This window comes from Carettochelys insculpta, chromosome 6 (assembly GCF_033958435.1).
Source record: "Carettochelys insculpta isolate YL-2023 chromosome 6, ASM3395843v1, whole genome shotgun sequence".
Classification (NCBI taxonomy): domain Eukaryota; kingdom Metazoa; phylum Chordata; order Testudines; family Carettochelyidae; genus Carettochelys; species Carettochelys insculpta.
In genome coordinates, this window is record NC_134142.1 from 121,605,826 (window position 1) to 121,626,905 (window position 21,080).

The 21,080-nt window shown below is 56.8% G+C and overlaps 1 protein-coding gene across 5 annotated transcripts in view; it reads left to right on the forward strand.

The window, feature by feature from the left end:
* SPTB (spectrin beta, erythrocytic) overlaps positions 1-21,080 on the forward strand; it is a 113,572-nt gene that overhangs the window by 40,694 nt on the left and 51,798 nt on the right. For all 5 annotated transcript variants that reach the window (XM_074998146.1, XM_074998142.1, XM_074998145.1 and 2 more), the window contains 9 exons: positions 274-461; positions 1,755-1,872; positions 3,027-3,185; positions 4,462-4,764; positions 6,241-6,391; positions 7,794-8,664; positions 9,179-9,316; positions 13,713-14,469; positions 18,293-18,495. In XM_074998146.1, coding sequence (XP_074854247.1) covers positions 274-461; positions 1,755-1,872; positions 3,027-3,185; positions 4,462-4,764; positions 6,241-6,391; positions 7,794-8,664; positions 9,179-9,316; positions 13,713-14,469; positions 18,293-18,495 — 2,888 coding nt within the window. The remainder of the gene's footprint in view (positions 1-273; positions 462-1,754; positions 1,873-3,026; positions 3,186-4,461; positions 4,765-6,240; positions 6,392-7,793; positions 8,665-9,178; positions 9,317-13,712; positions 14,470-18,292; positions 18,496-21,080) is intronic.

The window sequence follows — 21,080 nt, forward strand, 5'->3', positions numbered from 1 at the left end:
CAGCCCAGCTCAGCGTGGCCCAGTGGTCAAGGCTGTGGCATGGGACAGGACAGGGGCAGCCCCAGCCCAGCCCAGCGGTCAAGGCTCTGGTGCGGGACAGGATAGGGGCTCAGGGCTCTGGCAGGGGACAGGATGGGGGCAGCCCCAGCCCAGCCCTCAGGCATGGCACAGGACCTGGGGCTCTCGCCGTGCGCCTCCCTCCGTGCACACCCCGGGAGCAGGTCCCTGGCGGCTCAGACGCTGCCGGTGCCGATTGTTCCCTCTCGCTGGCAGGTGATGGACCACTTGATGGAGACGGAGGGGATGATCGAGAAGTACGGCGGCCTGGCCTCTGACCTGCTCACCTGGATCGAGCAAACCATCATCGTGCTCAACAGCCGCACCTTCGCCAACTCCCTGAGCGGGACGCAGCAGCAACTGCAGCACTTCAGCACCTACCGCACCGTGGAAAAGCCCCCCAAGTAAGGTCCCCCCACCCCCGCCCCGGGCCCCCGCTGTGCTATGCTCCCCGTCACCACCGGCCTTACATCCACCCAGCTCAACGGGCGTCGCAAAGGAGGGGGGAAACTGAGGCACGGGGCAGCCTCGGCTCGGCCACGGTCACAGCCCAGACGGGAATCGAGCCCGCCTCCAGCGGATGCCTGCGCCGGTGCCCTGCCCGCTAGGCCGCGCTGCCTCTCGCGTTAGCCCCTGGACGGAAAGCAAGGCCCGAAGCAGGGCGTCTCGGCCAGTGTTCCCAGGCCCGTGTGCGGAATGAATTTTGTGATGGGCGCCGATTCGGAGGGTGCCATGCGACCCGTCGTCACTGCGCTAGTGCCCATCGTGAAATTGACACGGCGGGGGCGGGAGGAAGGGGTTTGCGGTGCAGGAGGAGGGCTCAGGGCCGGGGCACAGGGTTGGGGTGCAGTGGGGGATCTGGCAGGGGGTGCAGGCTCTGGAGTGGAGCTGGGGATGAGGGGCTTGGGGTGCAGAGGGCCCCAGGGCTACGGTGGGGGAAGAGGACTCCCCCTCCTCGCTCTCTCTCCCTGCAGTAGCATCATGGCGAGTCCAGGCCAGGTGGGTTGCCGGGTTTTCTGTGCGGCACTGACAAGGTTGCTGTGAGGTTGTGCAGCTCGCAGGGAGCTCAGTTCTCAACCTGTATGGGCCTGGGACCTGTCTGTAGCTGGGGAACAGTCTTGGTCAGACCCTACGGCTGGGGGTTGGATCCTGCCCTCTGCTAACCCCACAGTGGTGCATCCTGCAGCTCCTATGCCCTGGAGCTGGCTGGGCTCGGGTCTCCCCCAGTGTTCCCGCCTGCCCCCAGCCGCCTGTGTTTCTATCAGTGGTGCACATGAACACCAGCCTCAGTGCATGTCACAAAATTTATTCCACCCCGGATGGAGAAAAGAAAAAGGAGGGACTGTTGACCTTTGCTCCAGGCATTCCAACCTCTTCTCTGGCCCCGGTCCAGTTCACATTCATCTCTCCTGAGCCTGGCTGCCCAGAGCTGGTCGCGCTATTCCAGAGGAGGCCCTGCCCACGCCTTGCAGAGTGGCACATGAGAACTGCCCCCCAGTGAGAACATGCCGAAGTTCACCCCACAGTCACCCAGATGTTCTGCCAGCTGGCGTGCCCAGCCCTGCGCCCTGCCCCTGACGCCTTCAGGGTTGAGCTATGGTGGATGCAGGCTTGGAGCACGCGGTCCCTCGGCGATAGTGCAGAAGGGGCCGGCTCTCTCTGGCCGTTGTCCATAATCCCTCCCTTCCGCTGTGCAGGTTCCAGGAGAAGGGGAATCTCGAGGTTCTGCTCTTCACCATCCAGTCCCGGATGCGAGCCAACAACCAGAAAGTGTACACCCCGCACGAAGGCAGACTCGTGTCCGACATCAACCGGGTACCTGAGCCTGCTCTTTCCCCCTGCGTTGGGGGGGTCGCTTCGGGGAGGGCTGCACGGCAGCCAGGGGCTGACCGCAGCACGTGAAGACACCCCCAGCCAGCTTTGATCTAGCGCCTCCTGTTCCAACCTGAGAGCCCTACTGGGGTAACAAGCAGTGCTCCCAGTCTGCTGAGCACTTGGGCGGCCTCCCGGGGAGAGTCCGGTGCTGCCCAGCTGATTAGCAGAACACCCACTGCCGGCACTGGGTGTGGCTGGGGGTGGTGCGCATCCCCACCTGCCTGGGTGCACGTAAAATTTATTCTTCCCCTGCATGGGAAAAAAAAAAAGAGGGGTCGGTTGTTACATGGCCCATGCGGTGCAGCTTCACTGATGCCTGCACCCAAGCTGGCTGGATCCAAGCCTCATGCGCTGAAGCCGCAGCTCTGACTCCAGCATAGACGAGCCCTGAGACACAGAGCAAGCGGGAGGGGCTCCCCCAGGCTGCCCCCACCTGGCTGCGTTCTTTGGCCCTGGAGCTGTGCTCCACGTTGGAGGCTTGTTTTCAGCTGGCTCATTGCCCCCGCCCCCATTGTCACTGGATACACAGGGGAAGGGGTGGAGGAACGGCCAGCCAGCGGGGGAGGCAGCCAAGCGCTTGGTTCTCCCATTTAATTTAAAAATCCAGTAACGTCACAGTCAGCTTATCCCGAATCTGGCATGCCTCGTTGGCCAAGGAATTGCGCCTCTTTGGCAGTGGCTATTAGACAGGGAATGGGGCGAGTTCGAAATAAGCTGCTGTGTAGACGTAGCATTTCGGATTAGAGCCCCGGGAAGCAGAGGTCTAATGCGAAATAGGCTCTGTTGTGTGTTTAGATGCTATTTCACAGTAAGTTTTGCTTATGCAGGGGCCTCCCTGTAGTGTGGACACATTATTCCGGAATAGCTTCTTTTGGAATAATAACTCCGGATTAAGCTCTTCCGGAATAACTCTGTAGTGTGGACATCCACGGACGGGCCTGCTGGCTCTGCCAATGGGACAAGATGCCCGTGGGGCTGAGGGCCAGTGGGGGTGGCCTGGTGGTCAGCCTGGGAGCAGAATGCCAAGGACCGTCCGTAGCCGCCTGGTTGTGTCCGGGTGGAGCCTCACTCGAGCCTGCGGTGCCTCTGAGCAGGCCTGGGAATGGCTGGAGAAGGCGGAGTACGAGCGGGAGCTGGCCCTGAGGAACGAGCTCGTCCGGCAGGAGAAGCTGGAGCAGCTGGCCCGGCGCTTCGACCGCAAGGCGGCCATGCGGGAGACATGGCTAAGCGAGAACCAGCGCCTGCTGGCCCAGGTAGGGGGACGCAGCCGGCCGGGGAGCTGGGGGGTTGCTGGTTCGTGGAGGGCAGCGTGCGAGGCGAGCCCAAAGCTGCTCTTCCAAGCCGGGCGTTGCTGTTCCCGGCTTCTGCCTGCGCCCAGAGAGCGGCAGCCGGCTGCACCGCTTGTGCCCGAGCCCACCGATGGTGCCACAGGAATGCTGGGGCTGCCACGCAGCCTGGGCAGCACGAAGGGCTGACTGTCCTTGGCTCCGCCCCTTCTGCCCCAGGCCACGCCCCTTTCCGGGACAAAAGATCCCCCATGCCCCAGACTTTGCTTTGGGGTCCCTGCTGCGTGTGCCCAGCTTGTATCACCTCCAGGCCTGACCGCGGGCCCACCGAAGCAAACAGCCGGTGCCACTGCAGTACGAGCTAAAGCTCGGCAACCGGGCGGGAAGAACTCATCTCTGTGATGAATCCGGCCTGGCCCCTGCAACTAGAGCCAGGCCTAGTTATTTTCTCCGAAGCCTTTTTGGAGAGAAAAACGCCGATTCAGCGAGGCAGGAACGTTTCCCCACTTTGCAGCAGCTTTGCCAAACTGGCAGCATTTCTTTAATAAAAAAAATAAGGGAATGGAAGGAAAGTTGGTTTGATTTGTCCGGTTCCCACTGACATTTGGGCTTCATGGTTCCTTTTTGTGGCAGCGGGGAGAAAAGGAGCAAATGTTGGACTGGGATTGAAATGAAATAGGAAAAATAAAACTCGTTTTCGGTGCAGCCAAAAACAGTGCTCTCCCACTTCCCAAATATTCAGGTTTTCCAGCAAAGCGAAAAACCCACCATCTGCCCAGCTGTGTGCGTGATCCCCCTTTCCCGGTGGGTTCCCCCTGAGAGCCGCCTTCCCCTTGGAGCATGGCCCCTTTGCTCTCTGTGCTAACCACAGGCATGGAGGGGCAAGGCTGGGGCGTGTTTGGTGCCTGTTTGCTCTCCCGCCTGCAGAGGCATAGACACCCGAGCTGTCGACCAAAAGAGTTTGAAGCCTCCACCTGGGTTCCCTGTAAGCTGAGTGGTTGGGTGGCCGCCCAGGAGGGAGTCATATCCTGCCCAGCTGATCAGCCGACCACCCACAGCCTGTGTTTCCCTTGGTGGTGCACGTCCACATGTGACTTGGTGCGCAGAACAAAATTTATTCTGCACATGGTTGAAAAAATGGGAGGGACCCCACTCCCATTAACAGGGTCGGGAAGCCCCTGTCCTGCTCTCAGCTGCGCGGCCGCCGCGGGGACTGTGACTGACCCGGGCCGTCTCTGGGCAGGATAATTTCGGCTGCGACCTGCCAGCGGTGGAGGCTGCCGAGAAGAAGCACGAGGCCATCGAGACGGACACGGCAGCCTACCAGGAGCGGGTGCAAGCCATCGCGGAGGTGGCCCGGGAGCTGGAGGCGGAGAACTACCACGACATCAAGCGCATCAAGGCCCGGCAGGACAACATCTTGCGGCTGTGGGATTTCCTGCAGGAGCTGCTCCGCGCCCGGCGCCAGCGGCTGGACATGAACCTCACACTACAGCAGCTCTTCCAGGACATGCTGCGCAGCATCGGCTGGATGGACGAGATGAAGGTGAGGCCGTGGGTGTCTGGGCTGCTCCGGGGGCTGGACCGGAGCTCGCTGTGGGGCGTGCTGCTCAGACACGCTGGCGCTGACTCTGTGCTCAGCACCCCACCCGCCACAGCTCTTTGGTGGCTGGCAGGGCAGTGTGTAGACGGGGCTGTGGGAGAGGGGGTGGGAAGAGGTGGCGGGAGGGCAGGGCCACGGGGGAAAGGGCAGTGGGGAGGGGGCTTCAGAGGAGGGGTGGGAAGAGGAGACTGGAGGGTGGGGCCATGGGGGAGGGAAGGGCAGTGGGGGTGGGGCCTTGCAGGAGGTGTGGGAAAAGGTGGCAGGGGGGCGGGGCCTCAGAGAAGGGGTGGGAAGAGGTGGTGAGAGGGCGAGGCCACAGTGGGAAAGGACAGTGAGGGCGGGGCCACGGGGGAGAGGACACTGGGGGCGGGGCCTCGGAGGAGGGGTGCGAAGAGGTGGTGGGAGGACGTGGCCACAGGGGGAAGGACAGTGGGGGTGGGGCCTCGGAGGAGGGGTGGGAAGAGGTGGTGGGAGGGCGGGGCCACAGGGGGGGAAGGACAGTGGGGGTGGGGCCTTGGAGGAGGGGTGGGAAGAGGTGGCGGGAGGGTGGAGTCACAGGGGGAAAGGACAGGAGGGGTGGGGCTTCAGGGGCGGAGTCTTCTGGGGAAAAATAATCTCAGGGCCTATAGCACAGGGCAGGCCTCTAGCGTGTATTCTTTTGTTTGTCTATTAGCCCCTAATATTGCCTCTCTGCCGAGTGGCAGCAGCTGTGGGCGCCACTGATGTGGGGGCGTGTTGCTTATTTGCCCGATTCGTACCCCAGTCCTGGAACAGACATGGTCCTAAACAGCATGCAGGTCCCCTCCCCCGCACCTCCCGGTCCAAGATCTCAGCCCTGCACCCTGTGCCTGGTTCCCAGGCAGCCCCCAAGAACTGCTTCTTGAGGGGGAGGTCCAAGCGGGAGCTCTTGGCAGGAGCTCCCCCACTGGACTGGCACCAGTGCAGCGTGGCACTGTAGACCCTGCGTCGCGCACGTTCCGAGTAGAGAACTTCTCGGACAGCCCAGAACAACTCCCCCCCGCCTGCTCCTATGATAGCAACATCACCTGGCACCTGCCTTCTGGTGCCAGGCGCCCCAGGACACGTTTGGGGTCCAGCCGGTTGTCTGCCCCTACACTTGTTTGGTACAGATGTTTAATTAATGACGCTTCCAACCCCTCTCTATGTGAGCCAAGCGTGGGACTGTTGCCCCGTCCCTTGGGGGAAACTGAGGCACCCGGGGTTCCATGCCCCAGGGCTCATGGTAAGTCAGTGCAAGAACCTAAGAGTCTAGAGCAGGGATCTGGGACCACAGCAGCCACGCAGGTCCCACGCTGCAGGCCAGGGCTGCGGGAAAGGAAACTTAGCTTTTCTTTGGTGGTGCCCACCCCGGGGTGAATGAGACGCCCCCACAGTGCGACTCTCTCTTGCCCCCTGCAGGCGCGGCTCTCCTCGCCCGAGCTCGGCAAGCACCTGCTGGAGGCGGAGGACCTGCTGCAGAAGCACAAGCTGCTGGAAGCTGACATGGCCTTCCAGGCGGAGAAGGTGCAGGCTGTGAGCACGGCAGCCCTGGCCTTCGCCAACGGCGACGGTAGGTGGAAACGGCGAGTGGCTCGTCCTCGCTGCGGGGATGAGGCTGGGAAAGAGCCTCCCATAGGGACCACAGGGTCGTGCTCTGGACTCTCCCAGCCCCTGCCCTGCACCATCCCCTGCTCTTTCTGCCTTCCCCAGGGTGGCTCAGCTTTTACCTACGTCTTTCCAGGGAGAAGCTGCAGGTCTCAGGGCTGGAAGTCCTTGCAGCTAAGAAGGCTGATGGTATATTGGGTGCATTAGGAGGAGCATTTCCAGCAGATCTAGAGAAGTGATTATTTCCCTCTACTCAGCACTGGTGAAGCCACATCTGGAGTATTGCGTCCAGTTCTGGGCCCCCCAGTATAGGAAGGATGTAGACTCATTGGAGAGGGTTCAGCAGAGGGCAATGAAAATGATTAGGGGGCTGAAGCAGATGACCTACAAATAGAGGCTGAGGGATTTGAGCTTATTTAGTTTGCAGAAGAGAAGAGTGAGGGGTGATTTGATAGCAGCCTTCAACTTCCTGAAGAGGAGGTTCTAAGGAGGACAGAGAGAGACCGTTCTCAGTGGTGACAGACGGCAGAACAAGGAGCAATGGGCTGAAGTTCCAGAGGGAGAGGTGTAGGTTGAATATTAGGAAAAACTGTTTCCCCAGGCGGGTGGAGAAGCACTGGAATGCGTCACCGAGGGAGGTGGTGGAATCTCCATCCCTAGAGGTTTTTCAATCCCAGCTTGACAAAGCCCTGGCCGAGCTGATTTAGTTGGGGTTGATCCTGCTTGAAGCAGGGGGCTGGACTAGATGACCTCCTGAGGTTCCTTCCAGCCCTCGGATTCTATGATCCTGTGAAGCTGGCTCTATTCGTACTTCCCCAGGGCAGGGCAGGGCAGGGCCGGGCACTGAAACCAAGCACACCAAGTGGCAGAGGGTCTAGAGCTGGGGCGATGTGGTTCTGTCCTGGGCTTTGCCGCCAGCTGCATGACTTTGGGCCCGGCGCTACGGGCATGGCCTGCGCCGTAGCTGGGAGGTGATTCACAGCTGGGGCGGCTGTCAGAGCACTGGCCCGCTGCGAAACCGGCTGCTGGGGCTCTCCCTCTTCTCAAGCTACTCCCTCGCAGCAGCCTTTGGGGGCTTGGGCCGTTCTCAGTGCATGGACGTCGATCAGAGGTGGGATGACCCCTGCCCGCTGCGGGGCAGGCACAGCCTTAGTTTCTCCAGGGGCCGGCTCTGCCATGAGGATACCGCTTGGAGGGGACATGTGGCCCTTCCTACCTGAACACACGGACTGAACCCCAGCCTGGTGGGCGTGAGGGGCAGGATGGCTGTTGAGCGCTTATGGAAGACATTTCCCCTCTGATTCCCTGCCTGGTGTTTCCGGCTTTAAAGCTGCCTGTGTTCTCTCCCCTCCCCGCCCCGTGCGTAGGGTATCGGCCCTGCGACCCCACCATCATCCGGAACCGCGTTGGCCACCTGGAACTCTGCCACCAGGAGCTGCAGGCCCTGGCTGCCGAGAGGAAGGCCCGTCTGGAGCAGTCCACACGCCTGTGGAAGTTCTTCTGGGAGCTGGATGAGGCGGAGAGCTGGATCAAGGAGAAGGAGCAGGTCTACTCCTCCTTGGATTACGGGAAGGACCTGACCAGCGTCCTCACCCTGCAGCGGAAGCACAAGGCCTTTGAGGACGAGCTGCGGGGCCTGGGCATCCGTCTGGGCCAGACCATCCAGGAGGGAGAAGACATGGTGGCCCGGCAGCACTTGGGCTCCCCCAGGATCCGCGCCAGGATGGAGGCGGTGAAGGCGCTGTGGGCGCAGCTCCAGGAGCTGGCTGCCTTCCGCCAGAAGAACTTGCAGGACGCCGAGCGCTTCTTCCAGTTCCAGGTGGAGGCGGACGACCTGAAGGCCTGGCTGCAAGATGTCCACCGCCTGGTGTCCAGCGACGAGGTGGGCCATGACCACTCCTCCACGCAGGCCTTGGTCAGGAAGCACGGAGACCTGCTGGATGAGGTGGCGGCCAACAAGGCCGTGATGGACGGCCTGAGCCGGCAGGCCCAGAGCTTCCCGGCCGAGCTGCGGGGAGCTCCCGAGTTCCAGAACCGGCTGCAGGCCATCCAGGCCCTCTACGCCGAGGTGGTGGCCCTGGCAGAGCTGCGCAGGCAGACGCTGCAGGATGCCCTGGACCTCTACACCATCTTCAACGAGACAGACGCCTGCGAGCTCTGGATGAGCGAGAAGGAGAAGTGGCTGGAGGGGATGGAGATCCCAGACACACTGGAGGACCTGGATGTAGTGCAGCACAGGTACTCGAGCTCCCGCCCTCGGGGTCAGCCAGACACCCACCTCCCCCTGCCTCCCAGCCTCGACCTTGAGTTAACTCGACACCGATAGGGCCTGGGGCTAATGCAGCAAAGGGGAGCCACTTCTTCCCACACCCCTGCCTTTGCCCCCTTCCCACAGAACCCCCTGAATGCCGGCGAGCCAGGGTCGGATGCGAGGGAGCGTGTGTATCTCCTAACCCGCTTGGCTCCCTTCTGTCCGTGCTCAATGTCGGGCACGGGGCCTTGCTGTATGTGCTGCAGCCCCAGCCCTCTTCCTAGCCCTTCCCAGCTCTGCTTGCAAACACCGCAAGCCATCATCCGCATTGGTGCTGCTGCTGCATCCGTCAGTGCTGGCTCTGGGCGCTTCGCACCAGCCGCCGCGCCTCACGCCCCAGGCCCCTGCCCGGCTCGGCCAGGGAGGCGGCGTTCAGCCCCAGGGCTGAGTCGTCGCACAGTCCCAGGGCCCGCCTGCGGAGCGCTGCCTGTGTGCTTGCAGGTTTGACATCCTGGAGCAGGAGATGAGCACAGCAGCCTCCCAGATCGACGGGGTCAACCGAGCGGCTGCCAGCCTCGTCGAGAGCGGGCACCCACGCAGCGGCCGCATCCGGCAGTGCCAGGAGCAGCTGAACAACAGGTATCACCTGTAATACGCGGGAGGTTTCCAGGGTGTTGCTAAGAGAGCCAAAGCTGGGCCACTTACAGACTGAGGTTCCCTTGCAAAAGGCAAACCTAAACAGTTACAAAGAGCACCTCTGCCGCCTCTCTGGCCAGCCAGAAGTTACACAAGCAAATCCTGCAAGCTCTCTACCATTCCTGGTGCCCCCACCTGTATCCCTCCGTATACAGATGAGAGGTTGTGAAAACCAGTCTCAGCAAATCCACCCCCCCCCGCTCCTGGGCAGGTGAGAGGTTATGAAAACCTGTTTCACCAAATCCCCACGGAGTCTTCCAGCCCCCAAAGGGACCAGCCACATTCCCAGGTCAGTAGATACTTAGCTCTCACCCAAACCACCACGCTTGGCCAATCCTGTCGCATCTAAAATCAAAAGGTTTATTAATAAAGAAAGAAAGAAGAGGATGAGAGCGAGACCTTGTTAAAGTGGTAAATCACATCTATCAGTCAAAGCTACTGACGCAGGCCACAGCCGGTGGTACAAACCTATTTCACCAAATCCCCCCCGGATTCTTCCAGCCCGCAAAGGGACCAGCCACGTTCCCAGGTCAATAGATACTTAGATTCTACCCAAAGCACCACACTGGCCCAATCCTGTCGAATCTAAAATCTAAAGGTTTATTGATAAAGAAAAAGAACGGAGTGAGAGAGAGAACTTGTTAAAATGCCACTGCCAGGGTTCCTTTTATGGACCTGTGCCATGTGGAGAGGAGCTCCATGTGGAATGGAGAATCACATGATCAGGTCACCTGTCCTTCGCACACTGGGGTATTCTGCCATTGGCCGCGTGGTCAGACAAGACGCCTCAACGACATTCCTGGGACGTGGCTTGGAGTCCCTTCGGCTTTGCCTGCCCGGGCATCCTTTTACGGAGGGTTGTTTCACCTCCCATTGTGTTCTTCCAGAATTAACTTCTTTAACTACACATACCAACATGGCACAGAAACACAAGCAGCATAAACCAGTTCAGTGAACCTTCCCAGCCAACGCTGCCCTACACTGGGGGCTGCTCTGGCCCAGCACAAACAGTGCTCTGACAGCGTGCAGGATTTCAGACACTCACTGCTTCAGCCAGAGAGCATCTGAAGCCCTTCTCTCCGTCTCTGGTCCGCATGTAACCACCCACAGGTGCACTCAAACCTGAGGCCTCTGGAGCTCAGTGCATGAGGCTATGCAGTCTGAGCTAAAAGCCAGCGGGCTCTCAGCTAAAGTGGTAGAGGAGGCTCGGTCTTTCGCTGGTTCAGTGGTCTAGGTCAGACGTGAACAAACTTTTTACGTCGCACCCGGGTTTTCATCCCCTCCCTGGCCCCCGCCCAACCTGTCTGATGTCATCCTTTCTATATTTATATATGGTCTGGAAAAAGGGGTAAACAGGGAGGGGGCAAAAATTTGCAGATGACACAAAACTACTCCAGATAGTTAAGTCCCAAGCAGACTGTGAGGTGCTACAAGAGGCTCTGAATAAATTGGGTGATTGGGCAACAAAATGGCAGATGAAATTCAATGTTGAGAAATGCAAAGTACTGCACTTCGGAAAACATAATCCCAAACGACACATATAAACTGATGGGGTCTGACTGAGCTGGTAGCGCTCAAGAAAGAGATCTTGGAGTCATTGTGGATCGTTGGCTGAAGACATCCACTCGGTGTGCAGCGGCAGTCAAAAAAGCTAACAAAATGTTGGGAATGATGAAGAAAGGAATAGATAATAAGGCAGAAAATGTCATATTGCCTCTATATAAATCCATGGTACGTCCACATCTGGAATACTGTGGACAGATGTGGTCGCCCCATCTCGAAAAAGATGTATCGGAATTGGAAAAGGTTCAGAAAAGGGCCACAAAAATGATTAGGGGTGTCGAGCGTCTGCCATATGAGGAGAGATTGAAGAGACCGGGACTTTTTAGCCTGGAAAAAAGACGATTAAGGGGGGATAAGACAGAGGTCTATGAAAGTGCGACTGGTGTGGAGAAAATAAACAAGGAGTTGTTATTTACTCCTTCTCACAACACAGGAACTGGGGGTCACCAAACGAAATTAATAGGCAGCAGGTTTAAAACAAACAAAGTCAGTCTGACATCAGTCCCTGGAAAAATCATGGAGGGGCTCCTCTAGGAAGTCATTTTGAGGCACTTGGAGGAGGGGAGAGTGATCAGGAATAGTCAGCATGGATTCATGAAGGGCAAGTCAGGCCTGACGAATTTTAGTTTCTACGATGAGATAACTGGCTCTGTGGATAGGGGAAAATCAATGGATGTGATTTATGTTGACTGTAGCAAAGCTTTTGATACGGTCTCCCACAACATTCTTGTCAGCAAGTTAAAGGAATGTGGATTGGATAAGTGGACAGTAAGGTGGATAGAAAGCTGGCTAGGAGGCGGGCCCAGCGGGTAGTGATCAAGGGCTCGATGTCGGGATGGTGGTCGGTTTCTAGTGGAGTGCCCCAAGGTTCGGTTCTGGGTCCTGTTCTGTTCAACCTACTTATCAATGACCTGGATAAAGGGCTGGATTGCACCCTCAGCAAGTTTGTGGATGACACTAAGCTAGGGGGAGAGGTAGATATGCTGGAGGGTAGGGACAGGGTCCAGAGTGACTTAGACAAATTGGAAGACTGGGCTGCAAGAAATCCGATGAGGTTCAATAAGGACAAGTGCAGAGTCCTGCACTTGGGCCGGAAAAATCCCAAGCATTGTTACAGGCTGGGGTCCGACTGGCTCGGTAGTAGTTCTGCAGAAAAGGACCTGAGAGTTGTAGTGGACGAGGAGCTGGACGTGAGTCAACACTGGGACATTGTAGCCAAGAAGGCTAATGGCATATTAGGGTTGCATCAAGAGGAGCGTTGCCAGTAGATCCAAAGAAGTGATTGTTCCTCTTTATTCGGCTTTGGTGAGGCGCATCTGGAGTCCTGTGTCCAGTTCTGGGCCCCCAGTTATAGGAAGGATGCAGATACACTGGGGAGGATCCAGCAGAGGGCGACCAAAATAATCAGGGGGCTGGAGCATATGACCTATGAAGAAAGGTTGAGGGAATTGGGACTGTTTAGTCTGCAGAAGAGAAGACTGAGGGGGGACTTGATAACAGCCTTCAGCTTACTGAAGGGAGACTGCAAAGAGGCTGGAGAGAGGCTGTTCACACTGGTCACGGGTGGCAGAACACGGAACAATGGTCTCAAGTTGCGGTTGGGAAGGTCCAGGTTGAACATTAGGAAAAACTTTTTCACTAGGAGGGTGGTGAAGCATTGGAATGGTCCACCCAGGGAAGTAGTGGAGCCTCCATCCCTGGAGGTGTTTAAGTCTCTCCTTGACAAAGCCCTGGCAGGGCTGATCTGATGGGTTTGGTCCTGCTTAGAGCAGGGGGCTGGGCTCAATGGCTTTTTTAGGTCTCTTCCAGCTCTATTGTTCTATGATTCTTTGAATAGGAAATATTTTTTCACACAATGCACAGTTAACCTGTGGAACTCCTTGCCGGGGGATGTTGTGAAGGCCAAGGCTATAGTAGAGTTTAAAAAAGAACAAGATAAATTCATGGGGGATAGATCCATCAATGGCTGTTAGCCAGGATGGGCGTGGAAGGCGTCCTTAGCCTCTGTTTTCCGGAGGCTGGAAATGGGCGACAGGGACTTGTTCGCTTGGTGATTCCCTGTTCTGTTCTTTCCCTCTGGGGCGCCTGGCATTGGCCACTGTCAGAAGACAGGATACTGGGCTTGATGGGCCTATGGTCTGACCCTGTATGGCTGTTCTTATGTTCTAAACCAACAGAAATTTCAGTGATGTTCATGTGGGGAAAAAAAACCCTTTTGGCATGTGAAAGAAAAGAAGTCTGTAGCACGTAAAAACGTTATTCATCGGTCTATAAACGGGAACACCCAGGCATAAGAACACTAGCACAGTTGCACATTTTTAATGAGTGGGAGGAGCCTGAGGCCCAGCAGCTGATTCTGCTGCACCCCCCTAAGGAAATTTCATGCCCCCAGAGGGGGGGTCCACCCCCCAGTTTGCTCAGCCCGGAATTAGGTGCCACTACACAGGACAGTGAGCCACACCCAATAGGCGTGTGGGTTACATAGTTCCCCTCACTAAGGAAGAATGCCCCGAGCTTCAGAGACCCAGTGGAAATCCCAAACAAACCCCCACTTAGTAACCACCTAGAGGTGGGCTCACCCTGGGGACCTCTGGAGCTTAGTGGAAGGGCTACTACAGTTTGCGCTTGCAGGCAATGGGTGCTCAGCTAAGGCTGCAGAGCTGACTCAATCTTTCTCTCTGTAAGTGCTGCGGATGGCCACTCCCTGGGCCAGGGAACCATGAGGCAGGGCCTCTAAGATAGCTCCAAGTTGCTCCTTCTGCTGTGTCCTCCACAGGTGGTGCGTCTTCCAGGAGAAGGTGGGGCAGCGGCGGAAAGCGGTCGACGTGGCGGTCAGCCTGCACAACTACTGCGCGGACTGCGAGGAGACCCGCAGATGGATCCTGGCCAAAACTGCCGTGATCCACTCCACTCAGGAGATGAGCCGAGACCTGGCGGGCGTGATCGCCATCCAGCGGCGCCTCTTCGGCATCGAGCGTGACTTGGCTGCCATCCAAACCCAGCTGGGGGCACTGCGGGAGGAGGCCCGCCGGCTGGCCGAGGAGCTCCCGGACCTGGCCTCTGACATCTACAGTCGTCTGAGCACCGTCACCGGCCCGTGGCAGGATCTGCAGAACGCGCTGCAGAGCCAGGAGGCCTCGCTGGGGGAGGCCAGCAAGCTGCAGAAGTTCCTGCAGGATCTGGATGACTTCCAGGCCTGGCTGTTCAAAGCACAGCAGGCCGTGGCTTCGGAAGAGGTGCCCGGCTCCCTGGCCGAGGCGGAGCAGTTCCAGCAGGAGCATGCCGCCGTCAAGGAAGAGATTGACCAGCATGAGGACGACTACTGCCGCGTCAGGGAGACGGGGGAACGGGTGACGCGCGGGCAGACCGACCCTGAGTACCTGCAGCTGCAGCAACGGCTGGAGGGCGTGGAGACGGGCTGGCAGGCCCTCTGCAAGATGTGGGAGAGCCGGGGGAAATTCCTGGCCCAGTGCCTGGGCTTCCAGGAGTTCCTCAAGGACGCCAAGCAAGCGGAAGCCATCCTGAGCAGTCAGGTAAGGAAGCAGCGGCATCTGTCAAGCTGCCGTGAGCATCTCTGACCTGTGCAGGCCTCACTGCCGAGCCAGAGGGGGAAATGAGGCACAGGAAGTGGTGCAGCAGAAAAGGAGCTGGGGGTCAGAGTGGACAAGAGGCTGGATATGAGTCAGCAGTGGGCCCTTGTAGCCGAGCAGGCTAATGGCAGATTGAGGTGCATTAGGAGAAGCATTTCCAGCGGATCTAGAGAAATTGTTTTTCCCCTCTACCTGGCACTGGTGAGGCCACATCTGGAGGATTGCGTCCAGTTCTGGGCCCCGCGGTATAGAAAGGATGTGGATGCGTTGGAGAGGGTTCAGCGGAGGGCAACAAAAATGATTAGGGGTCTGGAGCAGATGACCTAAGAAGAGAGACTGAGAGATCTGAGCTTATTTAGTCTGTAGAAGAGAAGAGTGAGGGGTGATTTGATAGCAGCCTTCAACTTCCTGAACGGGGCCTCCAAAGAGGATGGAGAGAAACTGTTCTCAGTGGTGTCAGATGGCAGAACAAGGAGCAATGGGCTGAAGTTACAGAGGGAGAGGAGTAGGTTGGATATTAGGAGAAACTGTTTCCCCGGGCGGGTGGTGAAGCACTGGAATGCGTTACCTAGAGAGCTGGTGGAATCTCCATCCCTAGAGGTCTTTACGTCCCAGCTTGACAAGGTCCTGGCTGGGATGACTTAGTTGGGGTTGGTCCTGCTTTGGGCAGGGGGCTGGACCCAATGACCTCCCGAGGTCCCTTCCTGCCCTGGGATTCTACAATTTCAATGGGACTTGCCCAAGGGCCGATGGCAGAGCTGGGAGTGGAAGCCTTGTCTCCCAGGTCCCGAGCCCCTAGTGTGCCGTGAGCACTGTCCAACTGTGCTGTGAAATTTCATAAATTGCCCCTCCCGGGGGCTCTTTGCAGAGCCACCCTAGGGGCGTCGACCACCTTGCACCAGCTGAGGCTTAAGCAGCAAAGCTTGAGCCTCAGCTGGTATGTGGTAATCAGTCCCCACCAATTCCCTCCCGCCCCCACCCGGGTTGGCTCTGTAACATTAACGTTTTTGATCCTCGTTCAGCTTGTTGCCTTCACGGCTCTGTTGCAAACCTCTGCAGTGAGACCCTAACCACATACCCGTGACATTGACGAGCTGTGACTCAGCTGAAAGAAAGCGCGCGCCGGGAATTGCCTCTCTCTTTGAGGGGCGACGGGAAAGGTTGGGAACCGCCGCCCGAGGCCCTGTGGCATCCGAATCGCCCCATCCTTGGGTACTGCCACTCGGTGGACTCAAACTTGGGAGCTGTGGAGCTCGGAGCAGGAGCGTCCCCAGTCTGAGCTCCAAGCCAGCTGCCCTCAGCTAAGGCGGTAGGGGAGACTTGTTCCTTCTCACTGTGAGCAGTCTAGGTGCCACCCTGTGGGCTAGTGGGCCACACCCAGGTGCGTGGGTTCCCCTTGCACCAGTGAGGTGTGGTTTATAATTGCCCCCTTGTATTTGTGGGGAACACCCCCCCCGGGTCTTCTCTGCTGCTGTAACCCAAGCCCCTGGGGCGTGGGGCTGGGCTGCACGCTGGCAGCACCTGGACACCGACCAGTCTGCTGCAACTGGGTGGCTTTCAGCCTCCGCAGGAGGGACTCAGGCATGGAGCTGCAGAGTTACCCACTTCAGTTCGGCCCACTGCCTGTGTGCATGACACGGAGCCCCGAGGGGGGGCCACGGTGTCTGTGCCAGCTGGCTGGCGGAGTTCGAAGAGCAAGTCAGCCCACCTAGCCAGACCAGCTGCCTCGCCTGGACCATTCTGTCCCGCCCCGTGTGGCGCCCGATAACTTACTCATCGCTGAGCAGGGGGATTCTGAGACAGGTCAGCTCCAGCGAGGTGGGATGACCTAATGATAAGGACACGGATCTGGGAACCAGGAGAAGACCAGGATTCGGTTCCTTGTTGTCTCCCAGCTTCCCTATGTTGAAGCACAAGACTTCTCTGTGTTTAGGCGGCTAACATTCAGCTTTATTGAATTCAGTAAGGCAACAGAAGAGCTAAACTGGACACCGGTAAAACCAGGTCCAGCAAGGCTGCTTGATGCAGCTCACTCTGGTATTTTATACCCTTCCACAAACAAAGCCCAGTGTCAGAGGCAATTAGTTAGAACAGGTGTGTCCAACCCGCAGCCCACGGGCTGCATGCGGCCCTGGACAGCTAGCAATGCGGCCCCACAAGATCGTAAACTTTTAACATTATTATGTGATGTATATACATTAACTATATTACATATTTTATATGCGGCCCAAGACAATTCCTCTTCACTCAGCGTGGGCCAGGCAAGCCAAAAGGTTGGACACCCATGAATTAGAGAATCGTAAATCACCTCTCCAAGAGAAACCGTTATCAGCCAGGAAAAACAGGTACAAAGGGGCTGGATCCCCAGCTCCAGACGGTTCATTAACGCATTCCACAGAGCTCATCCTCCCAGCCATTCCCAAACAGGGCAAAGAAAGGACAGGCTCTTGTGTGCGTGCAGAAGTAAGGGATGTGAAATGGCTTCTTATACAAGATGACATCCACGCCTATGTGGCCAGGAGAGCATCTCTTAGGTCTAAACCAGGGATTCCCAACCTATGGGTTGGGACCCAAACATGGGTCGCGATTAGATTTGTTAAGGGTCCCCAGCAGCTCGGAGCTGCGTCTGGCTGTCCAAGGAGCCATTTGCAGCTCCTTCACGCTGCCACATCCAGCAGCTCTCTGGCAATAGAGCAGCAGTTACGCAGTACAAAGACAGCTTCTCCACCTTTGCTATTCGTAGCCGTCCCAGGCAAGCCACTTCATAGACGCTTCCAGTAAGTAATTTACACCCCCTCTTCCCTTCCCTGCTTTTGTCCCCCTCCTGTACCATGCAGCTGATTAGTCAGTTTTCATGTTTTGTTTGTATCTTCCCACAGCCTGAGTGTGACCCCTCCCAGCCCCTGCGTGCGACCCCCAGCCCCTGAGTGTGCCTCCCCCAGTCCCTCCAGCTTCTGAGTGTGGGGCTTAAGCTGGGGGAGCGGGGGAGGGAGCAGTTTGGGGATGAGGGTCTTTCCCCCACCACAACTCAGATCAACTATAATAAAATAATAATAAACTATAATAAACAGTGTTGTTATATTATTAATGTATTTCCCCTTTTTCTATGAAATAATTACTCTGACTATATAAACATGTGAGGGCACAATTTTATATTCTTGCCTCTTGTGCACAATCAGCTACATACAGGACTGCTTCCCCCACACCACCGTTTTTGAATTGCCTTGGGTCACCTAGTCTTCCTGAATTGTCCAGATGGGTTCCCGTCTGGAAAAGGCTGGGAGCCGCTGGTCGAGATCCTTAAAGGGATTGTGCCCAGGTGACTTCGGAGCCCTTCGAAAGGGTCTTAGTCACTTAGGATCTAACATAAGTGCTCCTCAGTGCCTTTCACCATCTGGGCCTGAGGCTCCCTGTGCCGCATTCCCAGCTGTACGATGGGGATAGGAGCCCTAGGGCACAGAGGTGAGGACGTCCACTGAAATCACTAGGAGATGCGTGGCAGTGTTCCCTGTAAGCCGAGCACTGGGGCGGCCGCCCAGGAGAGAGTCAGGTGCAGCACAGCTGAATAGCAGAGTGCCCCCAGCTGGCAGCTTGTGTGTTTGTGGGTGGTGCACAGCTGCACGTCCCTTCGTGCACGCCACAAAATTTATTCTGCCCGGGAGTAGAAAGAGGGGATGCAGCTTGGCCCAGGCACAGCTGGAGCAAGGTGGTGGGGGGGCGGGCAGGGCAACTGGCCCAGCTAACCCCCTACCCCTGCCCCTTCCAGGAGTACACCCTGGCGCACGTGGAGCCCCCGGACAGCCTGGGAGCATCGGAAGCTGCCCTGCGGAAGTACGAGGACTTCCTGGCCACGCTGGAGGCCAACCAGGAGAAAATCACGGGGCCGGTGGAAAGTGGGGCGAAGCTGGTGGCCGACCGGAATATGTACGCCAACAAAATTCACGAGAAGGCCCAGCTCATCCAGGAGAGGTAAATTCACCTGCATCCCGCCCGCCAGGAACGCCAGCCACGGTAGTCATGGCCCCAGCCCAGGCCTCGCTAGCCTAGTCACTCCCATTCATTTGCCTTACTCCCTGGGCCACTGCCCCCCATGACCCTCTGCACCTTTGGGGCCTCTACCTCAGGGCCTGCAGTCTGGAGGGAGTCAGGCTGGAACCTCGCCCAAGCTCCCCTTAGCCTGCCCTAGTGTGGGTGCTGGCTCTCTCCGGGAGCTGGTCCTGGTCCTGGTCCTGGTCCTGCCCCTTCCCCGGCCACCACCCAACTCTCCTCCTTCTGCTGGAGCAGCTCCTTTTATGCAAGATTGCCCCAGCCAGCTGCCCTCTGATTGGCTCCCCCCAGGAGCCCTTCACTCATTGGCTGTTGGAGCTGTGCAGGCTCCCCCCAGCAAGCCGTAACCCTTTCCTTGCAGTAGTGGAGGCACTCGCCCCCTAGAGGAGGTCACCAGGCCCTGCACCCGCATTCACAGGCAGCGGTGACTCAGCCAGCAGCTAGAACAGAAGGTTTGTTAGTCGACGGGGACGCAGTGTAGAACGGATCTGTCAGTCCAGGAACCAGCAGCAGTCAGTACAATCCACCTCTGGAAGAAGGGGGCACAGCCAGTGTCTTGCCCACCTCCTACCTCCTTAGCCAGCCCCACCGCAGCTCCTGGTCCCAGCCACCCCACGGGCTCCTCCAGTGCTTGTCGTGCTTCCCAGACAAAGGCGTGGCTTGGCTGCGCCCCTCCCCAGCTCAGGTTATGAAGGGCATTGGCCATTGTGTACATGCCGGAAGTGATCACACCCAAACTCTCTTGGCCAGCTAGGTCAGTGGTTCCCAACCTTTTCACTGGTACAGACACCACTTCACCCGGCCAAACCCTTCACAGACCCCCACTCACCCCCAAAACCGGTGGGGGACCCCCATCAAAGTCAGGTCTAGCCGCTGCGTACGTGTCGTTACGTGGAAAAGGAAACGCCAACGTCACATCGTTACATGAAAAAGGAAACAGCAACGTAGATTTTTAGACAGCCGTTCGTAACAATATTCATCTTCATCAACAACCCTGGGCTCAGCGCCCGTTAGTGTCCGATGCCTCTCTCACTATTTCCTTCCATCTTTCCCTATCCAGTGCGGAGTGGCTTAGTTTCTGTAGACCAGCTCTGCACCAATCTACTACATCATCTACCCATTCTCAATGGGGTCTGCCTCTCCTGTTTGAACCGTGCATTATGCCGAATACCAAGGTCTTGATTTTTCGTTCATCATTCATTCTGAATAGCTGTAACTTCTCTGTATAACCTTCTGCAGCAGGTTCTCTTTCAGCTGTATCCTCCTATATAATTCCTCACTGGTGACCTTCTGCATCCATCCTATTCTCAGAATCTTTCTGACTCCTTACGAATGCCAATATCCTTCTTTTCGAATCTTCAGTTATCACCCATGTCTCACATCTGTACAACATGCCACTGAATACACACGTTTTCAAGACGCTCAGCTTAATTCCTAAGCTAATCGCTTTTCTTTTCCAGATCTTAACCATCGCCTTCAAACTCGCTCTTGCTTTCGCTATTCTAGTTGCTATTTCCTTCTTACGGTCTACATCATATGTCATGTTGCTCTTCAATTAGGTGAATTTCTCTGTGTTCTCTAGTTTGATCCTGTCTATGCTGATCTTCTCATTTCCTTATCTCCAAATACCCTTGTCTTCATTTAATCAATGTTCATAATCAGTCCAATGTTCATAATCAGTCCAACCAATCACTTCCTTTCCTCATTTAGCGCCTGCGCCATTCTTGTGAGCTTCCCTTCGTCTTCTTCGATGATAATTATATCATCCATGAACCTCAAGTTGTTAATTCTCATCCCATGCACAGATATCCCTTCTACCTCTTCCTTGATCTTGTCCATCGTGCTCTCTAGGTGCATGATGAAGATACCTGGCGATATCGGCTCTCCTCATCTCATGCCTCTACTCGTTCTAAATCAACTTCCCAACTCTCCACCCGTTCTCACAGCTGCCTCTGCATTGTCGTTGATACCTTTCAACAACTGTATGAGTCTCCTATTTACTCCATATGACTCCAGTACTGCCCGAGTTACTTTCTGCTCTACACTGTCAAATGCCTTCTGAATATCAACGAAGCAAGTGTAAATGTTTGTGTTCTTTGATCAAGCTTTCTCCACTACCACTATCAATCTTAGTGCCAATATCTGCTGTATGGTACTTCTTTCGTTCCTGACTCCCCCTTGCTCATCCACTAGATGTTCTTCTATCTGCGATTTCCGTCTCTCCGTCAATATCATCATCAGCACCTTGCCTAGATGAGTTGTTAGGGCAATTGTTCTGTAGTTCTTGCACTCCATTGCACTTCCTTTCTTGGGTATTGTCACAAACACAGATCTTGTCCATTCCTTAGGTGCCTTCCCTTCTTTCCATGCTATATTAACTAGTCGGTGTATTTCCTGGATCATGCTTTCTCGGCCATCTTTGATCATCTCTCCCGTGATCTTATCATTTCCAGGGCTCTTGTTCTTTAGTCGTTTCACTGCTCTTTCTACTTCCTCCTTCAGAATAC